We start from the raw sequence: 27,228 nt of genomic DNA, 5'->3' as shown, positions 1-27,228 counted from the left end.
CCCGCTTGAACTTCCACTGTAGGGCTCTTGTGCAATAACTGAGAAGGATGTCAAAAGGTCCCTGCCTGTGATCACTAGGCACAAAGGCGTAAATCAGCCTCACAGAGCAGGCATTTCTGTGCTGAAAAGAGGGCTTTTAAAGGTACCGTAGGTGGTCATTATTAAAAGAAGTAGCTTTGGGTCCAAGAAGCAGGTCTTTATGCAGTATGTTCAAGTGGTATAAAAACTGGTTAAATTTCTAACAGTGCAATCCTATGTCTTTCTACTCCATAGCAAGTCCCTTTGGGCTCAGTGGTGCCCCCCCAAAGCTTCCCCTCCCCTACAGAAAAGCAACCGAGTCTGTAAAACACTTTTTCTACCCTTGAGCAAGGGCTGCATGTAGTTCAGCTATCTCAGGGTTTCCCATGCAGTCATGATGGTGCTTCAGAAGGCTGCCTGTTATACAGCAGGTCAGCTTGTCCTAGTTGAACAAAACAATACTTTTCTACAAGGAGAGAGAGAGAAAATGAAAAACACACTACTCTTTATATATAGAATTGAAGAACGGTACTTGAAATCAAGAACCAGAGCATCACACATGATGATTAAGCCTAATCTCTTTCCTAAACTAGTAGCATCATGCAGTACTTTGACAGTTACTATAGGTCTGCCCAGCAATGCCCCTGGAGAAATCCACACAGCATGATTCTGCTTGATTTCTTTCTCACATTGGTACCACCTTGCAGAATTTAGAGAGTTAGTGCTGTCACAAATCCTTTTTTTAAAGTTTAGCCCACTTTGAACTTTAATCATCCAATCATCTCACCTATGATTACGTTTTATTTTTGCGCCCTTGAGCCAGCCTGTCTCACTTCTACACACACATACAGACTTAAACAGTTTCCAGTGCCAATTGAAAGTTCATTATGCTGAATTGGACAATACTTGGAGGACCTCATGTTGTTCATGATCATGAGTGGAAGACCATGTTTAACCCTTAATATTTATCTACGTTTTCAAATGTTGTCTATGTTTTGTCCATGTTTGGATCCAATAGGATGCTATTTTGGATCAAGATGGTGCACTGATCATAGCTTGTAAAGTAGACTTCATGACAAACCTACTCCTAGGAAAGGAGGTAACCAGGAATCCTTCTTACATTACCCTTTGTTTGAGGAGTCTGCTGTAATCATTTCAATACTACGTTTTTCATTCAAATTTTGTTTGTTTACAAGACAATGTGTTATACCATTCACAATACACGGCCTCCTTTGTAACTGGACAAGAAAAGAAAATAATCCACTGCAACAATATGAATACATAAGTCTTTGAAATTCTAATCAGCTAACACTAAGAAATGCATAAGTGAAATGGTTTTTAATTGTTTTTTGCCTTTAATGTGGCAACACTGCCTTTTTGTTATCTTATCTGTATATCCAATGCTGCATTTTCTCGTTTCTCAGAACATTCTCTTCCTTATGAAATTGTTTTTGTAATGCAAAATATGCAGCATTAAAGACAAGTACCCACAATGCAGCATTTTACAATATAGCCAACACTAGAACTATATACCAGGAAGAACAAATTAACCATATCTAATGTCTGAGATTTTAAAGCTAATGTCATCCCTTTAAGGTTAATAATCCATATTATACTTGACTATCTGGAGGTATCCCTGGAAATAGTGCAGAATAATGCATTCTAGCTGAAGTAAAATGGCATCTCACTTCCACTGAGTCAGGTCCCTGTGGGATCAGGCCTTCAAGTGGTTGGTTAGAAGGTCCAGAAGCAATTAGCACAGTGCTGACCTTGACAGCACCTCATCCCCCTCCCTCCTAGTAAGCAGCAGCAACACAACTGACTGGAGGCCCCCCCACCATAGTACAGCTACTGGGCAGAAGAGGGTGCATAGCACAAGTCAGGTTAAAGTCGAGGTCTGGAAGCAAAGACTAGAGGTGGGTATATTGCCAAAGTCATGTAAATGGTCCAGTTTCAAGAGGCAATAAGCAAGACACAGAATGGCTACATGCTGACATACTGCAGAAACAAGTCTGAAGCAACTGTTTATATATGGCCTGGCTCACAGGTCACATGGTCTATCTAGACCAATGAGATGCTGTACCTTTGGCCATTACCTGGGTGGCACTATAGTGCAGCCTATAGCTCATTCAGAATGAAGCCTACCCTAGTTATGCAGAGAGCATGGAAAGACTTGTGTACTTGTGAAACTTCTTATGCTATCACTAGAAATGGGAGTCACATGCATGTATGGGGCTCCAGGTCACACAGCCACAAACTTAATGCATTTTTTCTAAATAATGTTTGTATGTGTACCAATCGTCTCTTTAGAAATGTTAGTCTTATCATTTTCAGTATTTGGATAATGAGAAACTTTAAAGGTTGCCTTCTGTTAAGCCTCAGGAATACTATCCCTCCCTCGGTGGCAGCCAAAAAAGCAGATAACACGAAGAGTCCTTACCACACAATTTATTCAGTATTCACAGAGACACACAGAAAGGAATGTAGTCTCTATGCCATGATGGCGCTGCTCCAAGTAAAGTCCCACTCCCCCCACATTGTCCTTATTCTATGTCACTCCTGCACCAGATAATCTGAGCTTTCTGTCTCTGAACTCTCTGTTCTACTACCCGTAATGCATGCCTGGTTCTAGGAGAGGGTGGGGTCAGGAATGCTTTCAAGGACACTGTGTCTGTCAGCTGTCTCTTCCCTAGTGTTTGTTCTTCTTCCTGCTGTAAACCTTCCAATATTTCCCAGCTTCTGATCTCCGCACTCTGAACTATGTCCCTCTGCAAACCACTGTTCTAAATCTATACTGTCCTCTTGTTCTTGGGAAGGTTCAGGAGAAGGGGGCGGCCCTCACCATTCCTCCTCAGTCCAGCCCCTGACACCTTCATAGCTAGGCTTCCTCCCTCCCTCCCTTCCTCTAAGTGTATGCCTCCTTAGGGTTACTATATGATAGTCAATAGTGCATTTTTATTATTCATATACGCTATGCTCATACTGTCATCTCCTGAAATCAGCACCACCAACAGCTTTTATCCCCCTTTAATGACATTTTAAATGAAATAGCTGTTTTCATTTCAGAAGTTATTGAAGTTTAAAAAACAACAATATTAATATCAGAATAACTGCCCAAAGTCATGATAGCCTCATTCAACAGGATTCAGTTTTCTGTTCTTGCTGACTAAGCTGTACTTCTAGATAAGCTGCATTTCTGACTAATAACCTCTGGCGGGACCTCTCCTTCCCACCTCCTGCTATGCAGTATGGAAGGAGAAGAAAAATATAACTGGAAATGTACAGCAGTTAACTTTACCTTACCTTACCTTACCTTACCTTATTCATATATTATATATAATTTTCACTTTGTTAAAAGTCACTGCCATTCTCACATGGTAAATATTTTGTTTTCAGAACACTGTGTGTTATATAAGAGAAGTCAGTTTTAAAGTCTTCTCCTGAGCGCAGTTTAATAAAATGCTGTGTTTACCATCCACCAGAACCAAGTGAGTGGCCTTTCATACCAAAGCCAAAGTGACTGGCTGACTCACCCATGTGACTCTGCATCCCAGGGGCAATGGCTGAAGCTTCAAATGGGCACTGGTTCTAATGTAAAGTTCATTTTTTCAAACGAAAGGTTAGGCAAGCCAGAGTGCCTGCTTTGAGAAAATATTTTATCTTTATTTAAATCTATATTTAAATTCTGTTAGGGCCCTGAGTGAAAGCCAGGGTAGACAGGTGGGATCCTAGATGAGAGCAAGGAGAGGTGTTCAGTGAGGAGGTGTACCTGAAGGAGAAAGGATTGGTGTTGTTGTTGTTTAGTCGTTTAGTCGTGTCCGACTCTTCGTGACCCCATGGACCAGAGCACGCCAGGCACTTCTGTCTTCCACTGCCTCCTGCAGTTTGGTCAGACTCATGTTAGTAGCTTCGAAGACACTATCCAACCATCTCATCCTCTGTCGTCCCCTTCTCCTTGTGCCCTCTATCTTTCCCAACATTTGGGAAAGGATTGGTAGCTGTACACAATTTGTTAGTAATTGTGTATTCACAGTTTTATTGTGTATTTTTGTAATATCTGTGGTGGGGATTTTTGGTTTTTTGTACACCACTTAGATATATTTTTATATATTAAGCAGAATAGAAACAAATAAATAAAAATATTCAGGACTGTAGTGAAATGAAATCAGATTAGAACTAAAACTATAGATACTACAGTGCATGTCAATGATCTCCTGTAAATTGCCCAGTGATCTTTCTACAGCAGAAATATCTTAAATTTCTCCTATCAAGAATCCACTAACAGATCTCAAGTAGACACATAAAGTAATATGCATTTAAAATTTAGAAATAAATTATTTAGAATTTATTTTACTATCTATAATACATTGTTACCTTGGTGGGGATATATGTAGGCAACACAGTTGTGTGTGTGTGTGTGTGTGTGTGTGTGTGTCCTTACAAAGGCGGGGAAAACATTTTTGTTTAGCATTGAAATGTTTGCCCTCTGGATCGTTTAAGAATTTCAAACCAGCAATGCATCAAGTAATTGCCGTGATATGTTCATTTACTCCTTTATGAAGTAACTGAAGACAATTATTTTAGAACTGAATCCAAACTTCCCCACTTAAATTAAAGCACACCTGCCTCTATCCTTCTTAGTTATTGCTTATATTGATGTTTGTCCCCCTGAAGGCTGGTTCATGTTTCTGCTACCTGGTTCAAACTGAATCAGAATGATTTACATTGCAATTGAAGTCCTCTTTGTGTTCCAGACTTTCAGTGAAGCTCATTCCGGCATTAATTTAAACAAATGGTGAATTGATAAGACAACACTTTAAAACAAATAGATATGAAAGTCTCTCTGCTCAGCTAGCACAGAATTCACAAGCAAATCCCCCCTAGGATTCTTATAAGATTATTGAAGTGATGAAGAAAGGGCAACCCATTCCAACTTCAAATTGATAAAAAACTTGCTTGTACATTGCCACACTCAATGAACAAAGCGCCACATATCGTCTTCCTTGTAAATGATGAATGAGCCATCAGCTACTAATCTCATGTTCAAATGACCCTCATCAGCATGTCTGCCCTTCTTCTCATAGCAATAGTCATTGCTACATTAAACTGCTATGAAGTGGGATCTAGTATTTTGGGGTTCTTAAAGTTCCTCTTTAATGCCTTTTGATGTTACAGTGGTACTTCTGATTATGAAATTAATTCATTCCGGAGGTCCGTTCTTTACCTGAAACCGTTCTTAACCTGAGGTACCACTTTAGCTAATAGGGCCTCCCGCTGCCGCTGCACCGCTGCCACGTGATTTCTGTTCTCATACTGAGCAAAGTTCTTAACCCAAGGTACTACTTCCGGGTTAGCAGAGTCTATAACCCGAAGTGTTTGTAAGCTGAGGTGTTTGTAACCCGAGGTACCACTGTATTGACTAGCTATTGGGGAGTGGGAGACAGTTTGCGTACAGCAAGAGCAGGTAGAAGCAAAAACATATGATGCTCCCCTTTGACTGAATGTAATCTAGTAATAGGCCCAAATTGTCTGTTTTCTCTGAGAGCAGATATCCAGGCAGAGGTTTTCTAAGTCTACTGTTTGAGATGGTTTAACATATCTTCTTCCCACAAAGGATGTGGTCTACTACAGATATATTTTCCAGTATGAACAGCTTGTTTTCTTGAACTGGCACCTATGGCCCTCCAGACATTGTTGGGCTCCAACTCCAATCAGCCCCAGCCAATGGACAGAGGTGATGGGAGTTGAGTCCAGTAGCAATTGGAGAACCACATGCTCCCCATCCTTATGTTAAGGATCCAATACGATAATGAGTTTTATGAGCTGCTGACTTGGTAGAAGCTTTACACACATGGAGCTTCCTCCTGATCTATGGCAACAATGTTTCTTCAGATGCTTCACTCTATGCTGAACTGTTGGACAAAATGGCAGACCAACCCCAAATTAAAATCTTTTCTCCTTTATAAACCCAACTGAGAAACCATTCACAAAGGCATTCACAATATCAATATCTTTTAACTGAGAGTAGTTGATTAAAGGGTTTTCCAACCCTCATCCTCTCCTTCAAGATCAGTTTCATGAATAGGGGTTACTGCCCTACAATAGAAGATGCCTTGAATGAACAGATCATAACAAACGCCCCATTTAATCTTCTCCCTCTGAACATTTTGTACATAATGAAAAACTGGCAACATGGCTAAATTCAACGTACATTTGAAACTTTTTTCTGATCTGTAATTTATTTGCAGGCATTAATTATCTAGAATGTATCCATATTTGCATTTCAGCATTTAAAAATTTATAAGCTTTCAGGGACATGGTAATGCTGATGTGCTTCTTGTGAGAAGAACAAACAAACTCTGTGGGCCTTGTTTTAGAATCTTTCTTCATCTATAGATTTTTGCTTGAGAACTTCTCCATTTATTGTCTCTTAAAAAACGTTATGTATGTGAGAATCTGTCAGCAGCTGGCACAGGTGGGCCAGGAGTGATGTCACACGGTGGCTGCTGGTTACCCAGAATGCTCTTGCCTCCCCTGCTAAGCTGGCAAATAAGGGGGGGATATGGCAGGGAAGATAAGGAGTCTAATGTACAGGTATTCTGCTTCCTTCTGTCCCAGCACTGGTTTTGGAGAACAGTGAGTTGAAGTGAGTTGAAGGACTCAGCGGTGAGCTGAGACAGAGATCAACAGGCAGGAGACCAGGTGGTGAGGATCATGAAGCAGGAGTGTGGAGAGAAGTAGGGTGTGTTTTATAAATAGAAAATATGTGTCTAATGATGAGCTGAGCTCCCAGCCTTCCTTAATTAGTACTAAGGGACTCACAAAGCCTCCTCTGTACTAGGGGTCGAAGGATCTGTCAATTTCATTTCTCTGTTTCTCATTTTTACAATCTTAAATTCAGCTCTCCACATTTCTGCAGCGGTTTGTATTATTACTTTTTTAAATGATCCTCACAAAAATTGATCTAGTCTTTGATGCGAATTTCTCCTAATTAGCAAGTTTTGGTATGCAATTTGACTAATGCACACATTTTTGCAAATAATTTTCTCAAATATAATGCAGTCTTATATGTCTCGCTAATATGTGAATTTGTATTTACTCTTCTCCCTAATATATGCATTTCTGTAAACATTGGTTAGTGAGATAATGGTATAACAAAGATCAGATAAATGTGTTTTTTATAGAATGGCTATGTTTTTTTAAAAAATAATACAGAATTTATTATCTTTTTTACTTTAAATAATTTCTCATTCTTTCATGACCACAATGGCTGAAACAATAAACATACAGCCAGATTTGAAATATTTGTTACTCACAGAGAATCAATATTATAGGATAATAATGCCTGAATGAATACTCACTACTGTTAGTTGCATGGTATTAATTTAGTTTACTGTTCCTATAGTAGGTCAGTTCCACTTCACAAAATAATGAGACTAGGGCTTTTTCATCTGGGGTTTTTTCCCAGGGTTCCCCCTCCCAGTTTTGTTTTGTTCTGTCCCCTACCTTGCCCTGTTCTGTTCCTAAATATGGAATTAAATATTGTCTGGGGGAAATAAACAACGGTATTTTGGGGGGGTAAATATATTAAGATTCAGCCATTACCAACATCTGGCTTGCAAAGAAAAGCTGTTTGACTTACCCCTGAGAAGGAAACCTAAAGCAATATATATTTCCCAGTTTCACTAATATGCTACATTAATATTTTACAAGGCATACTGTAGATTGCAAATTCCAGCTCTCTTGGTGGCAAAATTCTAGAATCTTTATTTACTTGGATCAAAAGATTAATCAGTTAAACGTTTAAAGTCTCATTTACAGAGTAGCCTGCAAATGTGGTACTATGAGACCCCAAACCACCATGCATGTATATGCTGCAGCAGTTGGTTCTGACAGCTACTACAGGCATGCATAGAGCTCCTGTGTTCCCAGCAAGGAGATTGCTATTACAATACTGCTACTCACTCAGCATTCCAGGAGCTCGGGCAAAGGAAATAAATCAGTACCACTGGGTCCTTTTGCTGCTGTTTTGTGTCACTCTAAGTGAGGGCATAGAGAAGACAGGAGGAGACTGTTCAACTGCTGAAGTTGCTGCAGTTCATAGCTGCTGCAACAGAAGAACAGAAGTTTAGATACACGTGGTTGTCTCATTTAGTCACCAGTGTAAACTAAACCTTTGTTAATTAATCACCAAGGGCCAATTTTAATTAGCAGAGCTGTGAATTGAGCACACAGTTGTTTATTTCTAATGTTATTTCGTGTGTTCTTGTAACTGGGAATGAAGAAGTCACAAGACAGTATTAAAACCAACCCTTGTAAGGATGAACAGCTATTGTTTCTTACATTATAGGTTGGGTTGGACCCAGGTTGAAATTCCCATTAAGCTGTTACTGTGGGCCAGACACTACTTTTCACTTTACCTCATAAAGTAATTGTTAAGATAAAAAGGAGTAATTGATTTTAGGTCCTACAGCATATAAATAAAGAACTACGGTATGGGTTGTTAGGGGAGAGAGGGAGACAGTGTGCTCCTTCGGGGGTACTTTGTCCACCTTTGGTCTCCAACCTGCACTGAGCACTCACCTGTGGCTCCTAGAAGCTGTCAGTATGCAACAGCAGCCACATCCCTGGAAACAGCTTCAACTGGCCAGCTAAACCAGATAAGGGTAGCAGATGGTTCTCAAACCCTTGGTGAATTAGGGACTTGCCCTGCATGTGAATACAGGCTCTGGCAGATTGAGCCAATGACACCAATAGTGAGTCCAATAGTCATAAAGGTGGTTTTTGCATGTGCTATAGAGGGAAGTGAGGGGCAGGGGGGACATGTTGACCTGGGAAGGTAGCCTATCTTGGAGAAGGAAAACTCTGATCCTAAACCTCCCCTGCCTTGTGGGATATCCTCAGGAGAAAAGGCTAAGGAGTAAACCCTACACAAATCCAGAGTGGAGTCCCTAAGATGGTTGGATGGCATCCTGTATACCTCCTTCATGCAACTCCTGAAGCCAAGCTAGTGCCCATCATGTTGATCTGCTTTCTTTTGGACCACATTAGCGAGGCTGAGAGGAGCGCACTGATGTCTGGTAGCCCAGAACGTCCATTCAAGGAAGTCACTTTGGTGAAGCATTTGACTTCACCCCTGCAGGAACACTCCATTGTTTCTTGAGACAGACAAATGCCAACAACATTTATTCCCAAACCATTTATAAAGGTTGGGCACAGATGCTTGCATCTAGGAAAATGTTGAAAGCCACTATGAGACTATAGGTTAGAGTGGATCATAAATCAAATAAAAATAAATAAATGAGGCACTTCTTCACCCAGGCTAACTTGATGAATGGACCAAAACTTTAATAATGGAGTCACATTTGATCTTTCCTGCCACTTCATTGGTCCATGCCTAACATATCACAGTGAATGAGATGAAAAAGTATCCTAGAAGGCCATGAAAATGTAAAACTGTGAATGAAGTTTGGAGCAAATTACTGACAAAACTGGTATAAGAATTTACTGCAGCACTCATCGCTGGATGATTTGAAAAGACATGCAGCAAAATATTTAAGTCCAATTTTATTTGGCAAGTCTTAAAATAATTAAGCTCCCTTTGTTCAGTTTTTCATTACAGCTCAAATAAATAGCAAGTGACTGACTACTATTTTGGGCTTAAACAACAAAGAGCAAATGAACTCTCATTCTGTGTCATAATTATAACTCACATTCCACAGCCATCATTCATTGTAATTAAAAATCATATCCCCTTTTCCTGACACAGATAGGTTTATGGCTTCTCAGCGTTCCCTCAAGAATTATGTGGGAATTATAAAAGTAGCCTTTGTATATATATTCTGACCTAGATTATTTGCAATATAAGCAGTTCAGGATTTGAAGACAGTAACTAATAGTCTCATAAAATTTACAGATTTCAGAAAGAGAAAAGTTCACTGCAATAGCAGCCAATAGACACTTTGTTAGAAATTCAGCTTATTGGGTCAAAAGTTGTTCTGGGAAATAATCCAGCAAAACACACACACACACACATACACACACACACATATTCAATTCCTATTCCCATCCCAAAGTGTTATAACAATAAAAAGATCAACAATAAAAAATCCAAATATATATTCCGCATTTTAAAACTTAGTGAAAATTGTCCCTTTCATATCAAGTAAGAACAGGGATATGCGTAACAAGTTATACCCTACATATTTATAGTAGTTCTCACATTACTCAAGGAAATGTACTGATATGATACTGGTATGATTTTTTTTAAAGCATCGCCAGGGATGCTGTTCTGTTTTTCCTTGTTACAGAAAGGATTATTTAATTTGTCCTCTGGTATTTTAGAAGGAAGTGTTGAATACAAGGCAGTCCAGGCCACTTTGTTGCCTGAAGTGAAGAATGGTGATGAGATAGTATTCTCCATCCTATGTGAGGCAGAAGGCCAGATTAGGCAGTCTAGCAGAGGGAATGTGGAAACAGAAGGCGGGTGGCTAAGGGCTCAGGACAAATAGCCAAGGGCTACTGCTGCCGCCCTGAGCATCTGTTGTCTGAGGTGAGTGCCACACTTTGCCAGCATTGGTTGGATGACAGTGAATATTGCTTTAAAAGGCATCTCTGAGATTGCTATGCTCCAGAAAGACTTACTTCATGCTTCGAAAAGAGGAGTACTAAGTTCAGTGCTCAATGGAAGCAGGAGAGCATGAAGTAAAATCAGAACCATGCACCACTGGTTTGCTTTTAAAATGCCTGTCACAGAGGTACATCTTATAACTAAGGATATTATTCTCCTTACAAGTACTGTATTCACAGAAGAGGCAGAATCATTCTATTATCAGGCGTAGTTGAAAAATAACTGAATGTATTTACAAGCCTAGGCTGAAATGACAAAATGTGTGAGTAGTCGTTAGATGCCTTTGTGGCACTGAATAAGGTGAGCTGATACTTCAAAAGGTGCCTTCCTTCTCCCCTTTAAACTTAGTATCCTCCCACACAGTTACCCATTTCATTATTATATTTCATTATCTGGTACTTTGAGAACATCTTGATGTAGAAAGCCTTTTTTAAAATTTTCATTCCCTTCTAGGTGGGGGACGCGGGTGGCGCTGTGGGTAAAAGCCTCAGCGCCTAGGGCTTGCCGATCGAAAGGTCGGTGGTTCGAATCCCCGCGGCGGGGTGCGCTCCCGCTGTTCGGTCCCAGCGCCTGCCAACCTAGCAGTTCGAAAGCACTCCCGGGTGCAAGTAGATAAATAGGGACCGCTTACTAGCGGGAAGGTAAACGGCGTTTCCGTGTGCGGCTCTGGCTCACCAGAGCAGCGATGTCACGCTGGCCACGTGACCCGAAAGTGTCTGCGGACGGCGCTGGCCCCCGGCCTCTTGAGTGAGATGGGCGCACAACCCTAGAGTCTGTCAAGACTGGCCTGTACGGGCAGGGGTATCTTTACCTTTACCTTTACTCTAGGTGGGGGTACATTTTTTTCTAAACAGTAGCAATAAATTGTTTGTAAAATGTGGTGCTTTGCAGTTGAATCAGCTAAATTGGGGTACATTTATGAAGTCTAAGGGCAAAGGAGACAGCAGTGTTGAAGATTAAGATTGCAATCTGATTCACAAACACTTGGGAATAAGCACCACTGAACTCAATGGAGATTACTTCTGAACGTGTGCATGATCAGACTGCATCACACTAAATTTTCTTGGTGCTACAATAATATATTTAAGTTGAAAATATGGCCAGTGGAGATCTGCTTGGCTGCCCTTCAGTTGCTTTTAATGTATGGTCAATCACCTCAGTAATCAGAATAAGTTTGAAATACATTTAATGTGCAAAAGGCTTTACAACGTTCATTGGATTAATTTAAACTAAGAGTGGGGAATCTCAAGCCTTTAGAATCCCACACCCTCATTAGCCCTTGCTTAATACCTCAAGTATTTTTGCCTAGCTAGAGTGTGTCTTTAAACTTGGACACAGCCCCAAACCTGTGTTGTATTCCTGCCTCCCCGGGTTTTGTCTTGTCACTATGTTATGAGTCCAAACAAAAGCTGTGCTGATTGTTACTCACTCTATAACCTATACTCACTCTATTGCCCTAACGCTAGCATGCCTGGTATGGATGTTTACTTCTCTTCTCCCTGAATTTTGTATATTGAGCCAACCACAAGTTTAGCCCACCTTTGTCAGATGTGCTTCATAGGCTGCCAAATTTGACTTGTGATCTGTCCAAGTCTGCTTTGTTCCCCACCATTCACTTTTCAGAAATAATAATAAAAAATGCTTATACCTTTTGGCATAAGTAGCTGAAATTTGCAGGCATTCTAGTGCTTCAAGAGTAGATAAAATCTCCCAAATTTTGTGTGTAATTGTGTGCTGAGCACCATCAAAGCTTTTTTGTTTTAAATGAGTAATCTATATATTTTTATTTTGTGTCAGATTTGGATGAAATTTGCAGACAGCACAAATATTGCCAAATTTCAGAAGCCTAGCTACAGTAGATTCCCCACAAGGGCAGTGATTACAGTTTTAGGGTGGAATACAAAATCTCTTATAGCTTTGTGGGTAATTGGTCTGAAAAATGCTGAGAGGTGTCCCTGGATAAGAAACTTGCCAAATTGCAGACAAATAGGTCCAGGGACTTTGTGCTAAGCATAGTTAGAGTTGATTTGGGGTGGAAAGATATAAAAGATATAAACTTTCCAGTCAAAACCATTTTCTCTGATTATAAACTAGATCTGTCTGTCACAATGGAACTCTCCTCCACTTTCTCTCCACCCTGGTGTCTCGCTTTCCACCATCCGCCCACCCTGATTTTATACTAGGCTCAGACACACTACTTTCTTTCCTTGTTTTGTCCCTCAAAATGCAGTTTCTCTACTGCCACTTCCTGGTTGCTCTGCAGCGTCATCTCGTGTCACATTTTAATAATGCATTATGAATGTTACAAGCAAAACTTAATGTGTCCATCTACATTATGAAAATCATTCCGCACCCCTTCCTTAACAATATAAACCATGAGTGTCGATCCGCCCTTAGTGTCTTGCCAGAACCCATGCTCATGGTTTAGTTCTTTCCAGATAAATAATGGCTTGTCCTATGGTTTGCAGTTTCTGGGTTGTCTGAGAGAATCAAACCACAAGTCCGAGATTAGATGATGTACTAAGTCAAACCATGGCTTAACTCAATGCAGGACAACCAGAAAAGGGCAAAGTGGCCACTATCTCCTCTCCAGGGACCCATGTGCTTGAGCATTCATGTTAAGTCATGGTTTGGCATGATGTGTAAACAAAACCATAATAACCTCATGACGACTGAGCTAAAATTTGAATTACTGGACCACATAAGAATAACAACACGCCCCATTTTAAGGTTACCTTTTTAGTCTCTTGGAATTTAATTGCCGTTAAATCTATTGAAGGGTGAAATAACACTTTCAGTCTTGATCTTTTCCCCTGTGCATAGCATCTCTAGAGGCCATGTCTTCCCAAGAGAAAACTGTGCCGTTGCACACAGGATTTATGCTGCAATAATGTTTTTCCCCACAGAAGAATGTGATCAACTTTCTGTTGAAAAGAGAAATCAACATGCATTTAACAGAAAAGATAGGAATGTAAGGGACAGAAAGTAAACTGAACTGGATGGGATTTCTATTTCTACAGTATATATTCAGTGTGTGTAGAGGGAAAATGTTGCATCAGAACCAGTCCCTAAATCGTTTCTGGGAAAATAATCTTGGCTATTGGAGTATAAAATATTTTTAAATGCAACATATTAAATTTGATTTATTGTGCCCATTCTTCCCAGTGACTCAAGATCTGCAACAGCAATTTTTTATAATGTGGAAAGATCTTTGTTTTTCAAAAGGACTTGCTATCTAATTAAAGCATAGAAAGTTCCCCTGTGCAATCTCACATGCATGATTCCCATGCAAGTATGTTTTTTCTCTTTTAAGATAGTAAAGACAAAAAAGGGTATTAGAAAATGGCATTAATTTTATTCATCATTTCTGTTTGATGGGAAAATAAGCTCTTATAAAGGTAAAGGGACCTCTGACCGTTAGGTCCAGTCGTGGACAACTCTGAGGTTATCAAAAGTCTTTTGTATATAGGACACAAAACTATCCACTACTATAAAAATGTCCAGAGAGTAATTATTGTAGATATAAAATATGTATTATACTTCTGGCTGATCCACCAGGAAGACAGGCAGCAACGCCTTTGGTTGTTGCTATGGTTACCATGGCCTAGTGGGGCATATTTTGTATCACTTTTGTCTAGCACTTTATTTACTAGGAAAAGCAGCAATTTCATCTATTATTCACAAATATTCTCTACTTCATTCACTTCCTTTTTCCACCTCCAGTTTCCTCCCATCCTTTGTTCCCATTCCCCCGGAATTTATACATTTGTCTTTCCACAGTTTTGGGGATTTTCAAATTTTCAGCCTGATGTTCCTGTGGCTACCTAATTATCTTCGCAGTAAGGTAAAGGTCGTGCACTTCCTAGTATGATTGCCAAGCTGTTTGTTCAGGAAGAAAGAAAAAGCATGTCAGTCTTTTCAGAACAGAATTGTATATGACTGATTGTTTCAACAATTGTCCATGTATTATTTTGATATATATTCTACCCAGTGCTAAAGGCTGAAGGTGGTTTACGACATATGAAACAATGAGACAGGGAAACTTAATTCTAAAAATAACACCTCTTGCTTTCTTAAGAGGGGAATAAGATACCCTCACCATCTGAGAAGGTTGTTGCAATCCACAGAGCTCTGCTGTCATAGCTCAGTTAGTTAGAATGTGTTGCTGATAACACGAAGGTCACAGGTTCGACCCCAATAAGGGACAGCTGCATATTCCTGCTTTGCAAGGGGTTGGACTAGATGATCCTCAGGGTCCCTTCCAACTCTATAATTCTGTGATCCATGGGAGCTTCCTACTCCAGCTCAATTTCCTTTTCTATCATCTTTCCTAACAAGTGTTCCTTAATTCATTCCTCCCACAGCCAGTGTAGCACAATTGCTTACCTAGCCCCATTAGCATTCCAGAAAACATAACACGATGAATATAAAAAATGCAAGCCACTGTAGTATAAGATATTTGTGCTGACAGCTCCACAAAAGACAAACCATGTTTACATTTTCAGGGTCAAAAAGAATCCCTTTCTTTGCTCTTCTGGAAGATATTTTCTTAGGTGGTCCTGGGTAAAACTGACAAAACATATTAGGGAGATTCTGGACCTTTTTCAAAATCTGGCAAAGAATATTACTATTATAGCCAGTTTCTAATTATAATAATTGTGCAGAAAAACATGTACAATCACTGGTTGTGTTTTCCCCCAACCATTGTCATAGCAGCAGCCCTGGGGAAAGTATTTATAGTACCTGGTGACCCTATGTTGCCTGGATAAAATCACATTATTGGTCTCAACTTATGCTGACGTTAATTGAGATTTGCTGGACATAATGTGGATGTTCTGTTCTTTTTATTTGGTGTGCTAGGGTATGGTGGGAGAGACGCCTTATCTGCACTATACATTTAAGCAATACTATACCTCTTTAACCCCTTCATGGATCACTGCCTTGCCGTGGCAAAGGGGCTTGAAGAACTCAGAGAAGCTATGAACTATGCCAAGCAGGGCACCCAAGATGAACAGGTCATAGTGGAGAGTTTTGACCAAACGTGATCCACCTGGAGGAGGAACCGGCAAGCCACTCCAGTATCCCTGCCAAGAAAACTCCATGGACAAAGACAACAGGCATATAAAAGTTATGACGCTGGAAGATGAGCCCCTCAGGTCGGAAGGCGTCCAACATGCTACTGGGGAAGAGCGGAGGACAAGTACAAGTAGATCCAGAGCTGATGAAGTGGCTGGGCCAAAGCCGGAAGGACGTTCAGTTGCGGATATGCCTGGAAGCGAAAGGAAAGTCCAATGCTGTAAAGAAAAATATTGCATAGGAACCTGGAATGTAAGAACCATGAACCTGGGTAAGTTGGATGTGGTCAAAAATGAGATGGCAAGAATAAATATTGACATCCTGGGCATCAGTGAACTAAAATGGACGGGAATGGGTGAATTCAGTTCGGATGACCATCATATCTACTACTGTGGGCAAGAAACCTGCAAAAGAAATCGAGAGGCCCTCATAGTCAACAAAAGAGTGGCGAAAGCAATACTGGGATGCAATCTCAAAAATGATAGAATGATCTCGATACGAATCCAAGGCAGACCTTTTAACATCACAGTAATCCAAGTTTATGCACCAACTACTGGTGCTGAAGAAACTGAAAGTGACCAATTCTATGAAGACTTACAACACCTTAGAGAAGTGACACCAAAGAAGGATGTTCTTCTCATTATAGGGGATTGGAATGCTAAAGTAGGGAATCAAGAGATAAAAGGAACAGCTGGCAAGTTTGGCCTTGGAGAGCAAAATGAAGCAGGGCAAAGGCTAATAGAGTTCTGTCAAGAGAACAAGCTGGTCATCACAAACACGCTTTTCCAACAACACAAGAGATGACTCTACACGTGGACATCACCAGATGGGCAGCATCGAAATCAGATTGATTATATTCTCTGCAGCCAAAGATGGAGAAGCTCAATACAGTCAGCAAAAACAAGACCTGGAGATGACTGTGGCTCAGATCATCAGCTTCTTATAGCAAAATTCAAGCTTAAACTGAAGAAAGTAGGAAAAACCACTGAGCCGGTAAGATACAATCTAAATCAAATCCCTTATGAATACACAGTGGAAGTGAAGAACAGGTTTAAGGATTTAGATTTGCTGGACAGAGTGCCTGAAGAACTATGGATGGAGGCTCACAACATTATACAGGAGGCAGCAACGAAAACTATCCCAATGAAAAGGAAATGCAAGAAAGCAAAGTGGCTGTCCAATGAGGCCTTACAAATAGTGGAGGAGAGAAGCCAAGCAAAATGCGAGGGAGATAGAGAAAGATACAGGAAATTGAATGCAGATTTCCAAAAAATAGCAAGGAGAAATAAGAAGGCCTTCTTAAACGAGCAATGCAAAGAAACAGAGGGAAACAACAGCATGGGAAGAACCAGAGATCTGTTGAAGAAAATTGGAGATATGAAAGGAACATTTCGTTCAAAGATTACCATAATAAAGGACAAAAGTGGTAAGGACCTAACAGAAGCAGAAGGCATCAAGAAGAGGTGGCAAGAATACACAGAGGAATTATACCAGAAAGATATGGATGGCTCGTACACCCCAGGTAGTGTGGTTGCTGACCTTGAGCCAGACATCCTGGAGAGTGAAGTCAAATGGGCCTTAGAAAGCACTGCAAATAACAAGGCCAGTGGAAGTGATGGTATTCCAGCTGAACTACTTAAAATTTTAAAAGATGATGCTGTTAAGGTGCTACACTCAATATGCCAGCAAGTTTGGAAAACTCAGCAGTGGCCAGAGGTTTGGAGAAGATCAGTCTACATCCCAATCCCAAAGAAGGGCAGTGCCAAAGAATGCTCCAACTACTGCACAATTGCACTCATTTCACACACTAGCAAGGTTATGCTTAAAATTCTACAAGGAAGGCTCAAGCAGTATATGGACCGAGAACTCCCAGAAGTGCAAGCTGGATTTAGAAGAGGCAGAGGAACCAGAGACCAAATTGCAAACATGCGCTGGATTATGGAGAAAGCTAGAGAGTTCCAGAAAGACATCTACTTTTGCTTCATTGACTATGCAAAAGCCTTTGACTGTGTCGACCACAACAAACTATGGCAAGTTCTTAAAGAAATGGGAGTGCCTGATCACCTCATCTGTCTCCTGAGAAATCTCTATGTGGGACAGGAAGCTACAGTTAGAACTGGATATGGAACAACTGATTGGTTCAAAATTGGGAAAGGAGTACGACAAGGCTGTATTTTGTCTCCCTGCTTATTTAACTTATATGCAGAATTCATGCGAAAGGCTGGGCTGGATGAATCCCTAGTCGGAATTAAGATTGCTGGAAGAAATATCAACAACCTCAGATATGCAGATGACACAACTTTGATGGCAGAAAGTGAGGAGGAATTAAAGAACCTTTTATTGAGGGTGAAAGAGGAGAGCGCAAAATATGGTCTGAAGCTCAACATCAAAAAAACGAAGATCATGGTCACTGGTCTCATCACCTCCTGGCAAATAGAAGGAGAAGATTTTACTTTATTGGGCTCCATGATCACTGCAGATGGTGACAGCAGCCACCAAATTAAGAGATGCCTGCTTCTTGGGAGGAAAGCAATGACAAACCTAGACAGCATCTTAAAAAGTAGAGACATCACCTTGCCGACAAAGGTCCGTATAGTAAAAGCTATGGTTTTCCAAGTAGTGATGTATGGAAGTGAGAGCTGGACCATAAAGAAGGCTGATCGCCGAAGAATTGATGCTTTTGAATTATGGTGCTGGAGGAGACTCTTGAGAGTCCCATGGACTGCAAGAAGATCAAACCTATCCATTTTGAAGGAAATCAGCCCTGAGTGCTCACTGGAAGGACAGATCATGAAGCTGAGGCTCCAATACTTTGGCCACCTCATGAGAAGAGAAGACTCCCTGGAAAAGACCCTGATGTTGGGAAAGATGGAGGGCACAAGGAGAAGGGGACGACAGAGGACAAGATGGTTAGACAGCGTTCTCGAAGCTACAAACATGAGTCTGACCAAGCTGCGGGTAGGTGGACTACCTTCCCAGCTTGACAAGCCTCATCTGCCCCTCATTTCCCTCTACAGCATGTGCATAAACCACCTTCTTGATGTTTGGACCCATGACTAGTCTCATCTGCTCAATCCGCCAGAGCCTGTCTTCACATGCAGGGGAAGTCCCTAACTCACAGTTTGAGACCTATCAGCTACCCTCACCCAGTCAGTTGATGCTGTTTCCCGGGGTGTGGCCACTGTTGCATGCTGACAGCTTCTAGGAGACACAGGTGAGTGGTGAGTGCAGAGAGGGTACCAAAGATGCGCAAGATGTTAGAATACCTGATCCATGATTGCAGTCATGGGATTTTTGTCTTTCACATGACAGTATATTTTGACTCCACAGAGTGGGAAGTGACGGAGACAGGATGTTTATGTTATTGTGTTCCGTGAAGTGGGACTATTGTCCTTTGTTCTTTCTCTCTTTGCTGTCTGATGCCAGAGAGAAAGTGAGCTATGTTGCTGTGCTCCGTGTGTGTTTATATGTAAATAAAGTAGATTAGCCAAAATGCTGAGTTGCTGAGGTCTGTCATGCAAGGTGCGCAAACTCTGAGGATCCCTAAGTGTGCCGATGTCTGTTGGCATCGGTTGCTGTGATGTTTGGGATGAAGAAAGCTTCTGAAGCTCCCGAACGATCAACCAGGAGGGAGAGAACATGCCAGTCGGGCATGTGTCTCTGCCAGGGTCCTACTCGAGTGTAGGCTGAACTCCTGACACAAACTACCCCAGAAGGAGTACAACGTGTCCCCCACCAGAAGCACTACCCCTCCCCAACACCCCATATACCCCACTGGGCTCCGGTGGGATGCAAATTGTGTGTGTGTTTATGAACACACACACACACACACACACACACTTTCTCTCAGGGGAGGGGACAGAGAAGCAAATAGAGCGTTGGTACTTACAGCACTCTCTCAAAATTCCAAATATGCCCATAGACACAAATAGGCTCACAACCCCTAGAACTGACTATCAGAAGTCTGCCAGTAGAAAACCTATCAGTAAGTTTCTTTGACATTTCTTATTCAGCCAGATGACAGTCTTCATTTGTTATGTGGGATGCACATCTGCCAGCATAAATAGTTTTTATGTGCTTGACACCAAGTTGTCCATTAATAAGTTGAATTGCTGTGATATTTTTCATGTTAGGGATAACAGTATCCCAGCTGCTACATACAGTATATGCTATGTCAATTATTATGAGCATAAATAAGGCTAAGTCACCTTGGCAGTCACTATATTATCCGAAATCCATCACTAGGAAACCATAGTAAATTAGGAGGCACACATGCTTTGAATGAAAATAAATGGGGACTTCCGGGTCTGAACGCGATCTGAAGATGGCTGCTTTCCTCTGATGTCTCAGAGGAAGAGCTCTGAGAAGGACGGGGTTTTACTGCTTCGACGACGCAGAAACTCCATAAAACCGCAGGCGGGGAAAGCCTACGGCCGTGGGACTCAGCGGGCACCGAAAGCGCAGCTCCAGATCGTCTCCGGGTCGTAAATAGCCCCGGGGAACGGAGGGGGGGCCGGCGTGGTGCTGTGAGGCTATCGCTACCTTCTCAGAGCGACGTCGCACTGCCAATCAGAAAGCGTTCGACCTCTTCTTGTTACAATTTGGATTACAAAACAGAATAATCGTGAGTAAACTACAGTAAATTTGAAGGACTTTAATTTGGAAAACCTGAATTGGAAAAGAATCGGGACTTTAAATTTCTTTAAGAATGATCGGAACAGAGGCGGGAAGGTCTAAACAGGAAGTCAGCCTTCCGCTTTGTATATAGTAGAAAGTAAAGACTATGCTTTTAACATTCTAAAATAAGAGATTGAAAAAGCTACTCTGAAGCCATAGAAAGGATTGCAACCCCCCTCCCAAGAACTGGAAGGAGGGGGAGTATTTTGGGAAAGACTAAATCCCCCGGAGAAAGAGGCTGCGGTAACAAAAACATCGCTCTGACTCCCAGGTCCTGAGCTGTCGAATTTGAAGATACTAGCCTCATAAAGGGGATAGTGGACGGCGCTTGACTAATGAGAGTTAAAGGTGCTATAAAACTGTTATAAAGGTGTTAGAACCATAAAACTGTCACCAAAAGGATTGATGATACAATTCGGTCTTGACTGTAAACCAAAGGACATTTTGTTTCTTCTGATCGTGGAATCTTAGAGTCCCCCTAGTGGGCACTGACATTGTTACAAGTCTATTGGTAATTTTCCACTGTAATATCTTACTGCAATTTCTTATCGGACTGTCTGTTTGTGCCACAAGCCTAGCTGCAGCTGCAGTCTGACCGTGGGAAAGCTTGGCTTATGGCTGAGAAAGAGAGTTACCAGAGTTATCAGGAAAAGACAACAAGATCGGGCAAATCCTTTCTTCCAGGAAGAAGAGGCTCTCTAGACCCTACAGGAGGCATTGCCTTACAGCAGAAAGGGAAAGGAATGTCTACCACAGATGAACTGATAAGTTCTGGCTTTTCAAAACTACAAGGGGCCATTGATAAACTTACAGCTGAGGTGTCAGGGACGAAGAAGGAGATTGCAGAAATCAAAAAACAGGTGGTAGAAACGAACAGAGGGATTGCAGATGCATCTTCAAAAATAGATCAAAATACGCTGAGCATCCGGCAAAATACAGCTGCAATAGAGAAATTATTGGGCGACTCCGATAAAACGCGAAAGATTGCAGAAGAAGCTCGACAGGTCGCAGCTGCCACGGAGGAGAAATTACCATCGATTACCAGACAGCTGGAGGACTACAAGGTTAAGTTTTCTCTATTGGACTTGAAAGAACGAGAGGCAAATCTCAGGATTAGAGGTTTGCCTGAAATTGAGAAGGAGAGCCTGCGGGACTACCTGTCACAAGAGTTTGTGAAATTTTGGGAATTAGATCCAGAAAAGGAAGAAATAAAAATTTTGAGTGCCTTCCGACTGGGAAGAGCAAGTAAAAAGATTAAAACCAGAGATTGTCTGATCACATTAAGATCCAAGGAGGAGAGGGATAAGATCCTAGGTCTGCATTTTCACAAACCTTTGGAAATTTCTCAATCGAGAGCTGAAATTTTTAAAGACATCCCCAAACTTTTGCTCGATCTCAGAGCCAGATATAAAGACTTGGTGACCTTGCTGAGAAGAAATAATATCATCTTCAGGTGGGAATTCCCAGAAGGACTCTCCTTTAGTTTCAAAGGACGAAAGATTAAAATAAAGTCAGTGGAAGACAGAGACAGTTTTTTGGAGGCCTGCGGGGAGGACCTACAGAAAGGGACAGCAGACCTACTAGAGGAAAGAAGGAAGAAGACAGCAGAGGCAATATTGAATCTAAATCTAAATTTGGATGGAAAGACTCCACCAGGAGCAGAAGAAGACAAGTTATCAGAAGCAACGGGAGGAACAGAATAACAATAATACAACATGTCTCTGCAGCTTTTGAGTTGGAATTGTAATGGTTTGAACATTTCTCGGAAGAGGAAATCCATTTTTCACATATTAAAAAAAGAACATGTGGATTTGATTTGCTTGCAAGAAACACATGTGACCAGGCTTCACAGAAAAATTTTAATTAACAAAAAGTTGGGACAAGAATTTATCTCATTGGACAAAGTTAAAAAAAGAGGAGTTGTAATTTATGCTAAAGAAGGCCTGGCGCCAAAATTTGTCTTTAAAGATGAGCAAGGAAGATACTTGGCTATTGAAATACAGTATCATGGACAGAAATATTTGATGGTGGGCGTATACGCGCCCAATGAAGGAAAATCAGAATTTTTTAAAAGACTGCATGAGACATTGTTGGATTATATGGAGTACAATGTGATTCTAATGGGAGATATGAACGGAGTAGTCTCAACGAATATGGATAAGGCACAAAGACAGGTAGTTACCAAAGATGGGAGACTACCGAAAACCTTTTTTGAAATGACTGATAACTTGGATTTGATTGACATTTGGAGAACGAAACATCCCCTGGAAAGAGAGGGAACCTTCTTTTCTGAAGCCCAAAAGACTTGGACTAGAATTGACCAAATTTGGACCACTAGAGAACTGGCCCCAAAGATAAATAAGGTGGAAATCTGCCCAAAGACTTGCTCCGACCATAACGCTATTAAGATGGTAATGAACTTACAACCAACTGGATCCTTCAGATGGAGGATGAATGACTCTCTTTTTAGAGATGCGGAATTTGTGAAGAAAGCCCAGAAAACTCTGAAAGATTATTTTGAAATAAATTTGAACACTACGGTGGAGAAAAGAATTATATGGGACGCAAGTAAGGCTGTTATGAGAGGTTTTTTGATCCAACAAAATGCACTCAAGAGAAGATTACAACAGGAAAAAAGAGAAAAGATTTTGGATAAGATCAAGGAAGGTGAAAAGAGATTGAGAACAAACCCAAAATCACAGGAAATATTAAGAGAGATAAAGTTGTATCAAGTACAATACATGCAACTAATAAACCAAGAGATTGAATGGAAAATCAAACAGATGAGACAAAGAACATTTGATTCGGCAAATAAGTGTGGAAAGTTATTGGCATGGCAAATAAAGAAGAGACAAAAAATGAACACTATTACAAGTGTGGAGGTTGAAGGAAGAATGTTGCAATATCCCAACGAGATCAGGAGTGCTTTTCAAAAATATTTTAAAAAGCTCTACTCTCAACAACCACAGAAAGAAACAGAGATAGAAGAATTTTTGAAAGTGAATGGGCTACCAAAAATATCGCAAGAAAACAAACTTAAACTGAGCAGTAGGATAACAGAACAAGAGATAGAGAGTGCCATCCAAAATATGCAACTAGGCAAAGCTCCGGGACCTGATGGGCTGACTGCAAGATATTATAAATCATTGAAAGACTGGCTAACTCAACCCTTAAAAGAAATATGTAATGAAATACTTCAGGGGGAAAAGGCTCCAGAATCGTGGAAAGAAGCTTTTGTGACTCTTATACCAAAGACAGACGTTGAAAAACATCAACTTAGGAATTACCGGCCTATATCATTGTTAAATGTGGATTACAAAATATTTGCGGATATCTTGGCGAGAAGATTGAAGAAGGTACTAACAGAGGAGATTCATAAAGATCAAGCAGGCTTTCTCCCAGGAAGACATCTATCAGAGAACGTAAGAAATATAATTGATATTTTGGAACTTTTACAGGAAAATATAAATACAAAAGCGGCGCTGATATTTGTGGATGCGGAGAAAGCCTTTGACAATATCTCTTGGAGTTTTATGAAGAAGAATCTCCAAGGCATGGGGGTAGGCCAAGAATTTGAAAATGGTATAGGGGCAATCTACTCTGAACAAAAAGCTAAATTAATAGTAAATAATGTTTTGACAGAAGAGTTCAGAATAGAAAAAGGAACACGACAAGGGTGCCCAATTTCCCCACTACTTTTTATATCGGTCCTGGAGGTGTTGCTGAATACGATCAGAAAGGACCAATTGGTCAAAGGGATACAGGTCGGAGCTAAACAATATAAATTAAGAGCTTTTGCAGATGACCTGGTTTTGACGTTGCAGGAGCCAGAATCTAGTGGAAAAAAAGTTTTAGAACTGATTCAAGAATTTGGCCAATTGGCAGGCTTTAAATTAAATAAAACAAAAACTAAGGTTTTGACAAAAAATCTGACAGAAATTGAAAATGAAAGGTTTCAGAAAGAAACAGGTTTAACAGTAGTGAAGAAAGTTAAATATTTGGGAATAACTATGACAGCAAAAAATGGGAACTTATTTAAAGACAACTATGAGAAATGCTGGACGGAGATAAAAAAGGATCTAGATACGTGGTCTAGCTTGAAACTCTCACTACTGGGGCGCATAGCTGTAATTAAGATGAATGTATTGCCAAGAATGCTGTTTTTGTTTCAGACACTGCAGATTATTGATAAAACTGACTGTTTCAAGAAGTGGCAAAAAGATCTATCTAAATTTGTCTGGCAGGGCAAAAAGCCAAGGATAAAATTTAAAATATTAACAGACGTTAAAGAAAGAGGGGGCTTTGCCCTGCCAGACCTAAAACTCTATTATGAAGCAGCAGCTTTCTGCTGGTTGAAGGAATGGCTACTTCTTGAAAACACAGATATATTGGATTTAGAAGGGTTCAATAATGCATTTGGCTGGCATGCATATCTATGGTATGACAAAGTTAAAGTGCATAGAATGTTCAAAATTCACATTGTCAGAAAAGCACTGTTCAATGTCTGGATTAGATATAAAGATCTTTTGGAAAACAAAACTCCAAGGTGGTTGTCTTCAATGGAAGCTAAGGCAGTAAAGAGACTCAATATGGAGGCAAATTGGCCGAAGTATTGGGAGATTTTAGAACAGGATGGTGACAAACTGAAACTGCAGAGTTTTGATAAACTAAAAAGTAAAGTCCGAGATTGGCTTCATTATTATCAAATAATGGAGGTATTTAAAATGGACAGAAAAATTGGCTTCCAGGTGGAAAAATCAAAATTGGAAACAGAATTATTAGAACCTAAAACAAAAATATTGTCTAGAATGTATAATTTGCTGCTGAAATGGAACACACAGGATGAGGAAGTGAAATCGGCTATGATTAAATGGGCTCAAGACGTTGGCCATAACATAATGTTTGCTGACTGGGAAAGGTTGTGGACCACTGGAATAAAGTTTACGGCATGTAATGCCTTAAGAGAGAACATAATGAAAATGATATATAGGTGGTACATGACACCAGTCAAGCTTGCAAAAATGTATCATATGCCTGATAACAAATGCTGGAAATGTAAAGAAGCAGAAGGTACCTTTTTTCACCTTTGGTGGACGTGCCCAAGGATTAAGGTTTTCTGGGAAATGATTTACAATGAATTGAAAAAAATATTTAAATACACATTTAGAAAGACCCCAGAAGCCTTTCTCCTGGGTATGGTAAACCAACAGGTTCAAGTGAAGGATAGAACTTTTTTTATGTACGCTACAACAGCAGCAAGAATACTCATCGCGCAATATTGGAAGACGCAAGATCTACCCACGCTGGAAGAATGGCAAATGAAGCTCATCGACTATATGGAACTTGCAGAAATGACCGGCAGAATCAGAGACCAGGGAGAAGAGATGGTGAAGGAAGACTGGAGGAAATTTAAAGACTATTTACAGAAGCATTATAAAATTACGAACGTTTGAGGTTATCAGATTGAATGTAAAAGAATGTTATTATAAAAATGACAATGTTAAAGAAAGTATATTTAATAAGACATAGGGAAATGTAAGGATAAATAAGACAATAATATTAATCTGAACCAAAGATACGCCAGAGGGAAAGAGTTTACTACCAGAATATAAGACCTAGAATACAGAGTGGGAAGGCATGGGGAAGTCGCAGACCTAAGTTAATGCTGAAGAATATAATGATACAATATTTGTTTTTAACTCTTTTATTTTTACCGTTTTCATTTTTCTTTATGTTTTTGTATAATGTATGTATTGTTTTTCTTTTGCTTTTTTCCTCTTGATGTGTTTGTCGATTAAACTTGTTAAAAGAAGGCATATATGTTATTCAGATCATGACAGTCTCTGTCCACATTATAATGGAAGGAGACACTTTATACTTTAAAAACCCTGCACCACTCATGTCCATCCCTATGCTGTAGATAGTGTGGGATGAAAACATTCAAAATGCTAAGTAAAGGGTTAATGCTCACCAGGGCTATAGAACTCTGTGATATCATATGCCGGAGGCAGTTGTGTCAGTTGGTACAGTTATGGCAGTTATTAACAGTCTTTTGTGTTAGAGCAGCTGAGCAGTACCCTCCCAGTATATGGGGATAAGACATCATTGTAACAAAGCTCAATTACTATTGGCTACCTAAAGGTTTATTCATCTTTGACAAATGTTATATTCAGATATATTCCATGAACATATTGATCAATAAGTCACTAATGCACTGGGCACAGAAAGGTTGCATTAAAATTGCTCTGCTGGTAAAGAGCAAAATACTAATTAATATATAGCTATAGCTACTACTAATAAAGCCTATAAAAATGTCATGGGTGATTCATGGCTTATGTAGACATTAATAAATTATTGACTCATAGCATGTTCTTGGCTTCTGAAGATGTTTGAAATTTGGAAAATAGATCTGGTTGAATATATCATATATTATAAAAAATAAAAATTAGCAAAAGTCTATAAGCCTTGAATATGCAAGCCCAGTACAAGGCAAAGTTGAATGTGCTTAAATTCACTGAAATTAATAGGTCTGTACATTCTAAATCAGTCCTGTATTACGACCACTTTCTATCTCCCTTTTCACTGAAAAAAAGAACATTAGATACTAGCAGGAGATCCTCTGAGACATCACATCTGTCTGTGAACCCTGCATCAAACTTTTCCTCAAAGTAAATTGTGGATGTCTAATCCCTGCTGAGTCAGTCTGAGACAATTGCAATAAATCTGCTGTCATAGATAAGAATGCATCATAATAGGATCATAATATGTCCAATGTTAACTTGACATACAATAGGGAAAAGCACACTCCAGGAACATAATGAAAATAT

General features: G+C 40.2%; 1 protein-coding gene across 6 annotated transcripts in view; it reads left to right on the top strand.

Annotated features, from left to right (window-relative positions):
* The first annotated feature begins 18,688 nt into the window (after positions 1 to 18,688).
* Positions 18,689 to 27,228, top strand: part of LOC310681990 (uncharacterized protein) — a 31,709-nt gene continuing 23,169 nt past the window's right edge. For 4 of the 6 annotated variants that reach the window (XR_014513698.1, XM_083450253.1, XM_083450252.1 and 1 more), the window contains exon 1: positions 19,583 to 19,709. Coding sequence is in view for 3 of the 6 variants with exons in the window: in XM_083450253.1 (XP_083306379.1) it covers positions 19,637 to 19,709 (73 nt within the window). In the remaining 3 variants the exon portion in view is untranslated. Of the gene's footprint in view, positions 18,939 to 19,582; positions 19,710 to 27,228 lie in introns of those variants that run through there. The other 2 variants (XR_014513699.1, XR_014513700.1) reach the window with 1 other exon arrangement.

This window comes from Podarcis tiliguerta, assembly GCF_965153285.1.
Source record: "Podarcis tiliguerta genome assembly, chromosome: 7".
NCBI classification, from domain to species: domain Eukaryota; kingdom Metazoa; phylum Chordata; class Lepidosauria; order Squamata; family Lacertidae; genus Podarcis; species Podarcis tiliguerta.
The sequence above is the reverse complement of the archived record's forward strand: the minus strand, read 5'-3'. Positions and strand labels throughout refer to the sequence as shown.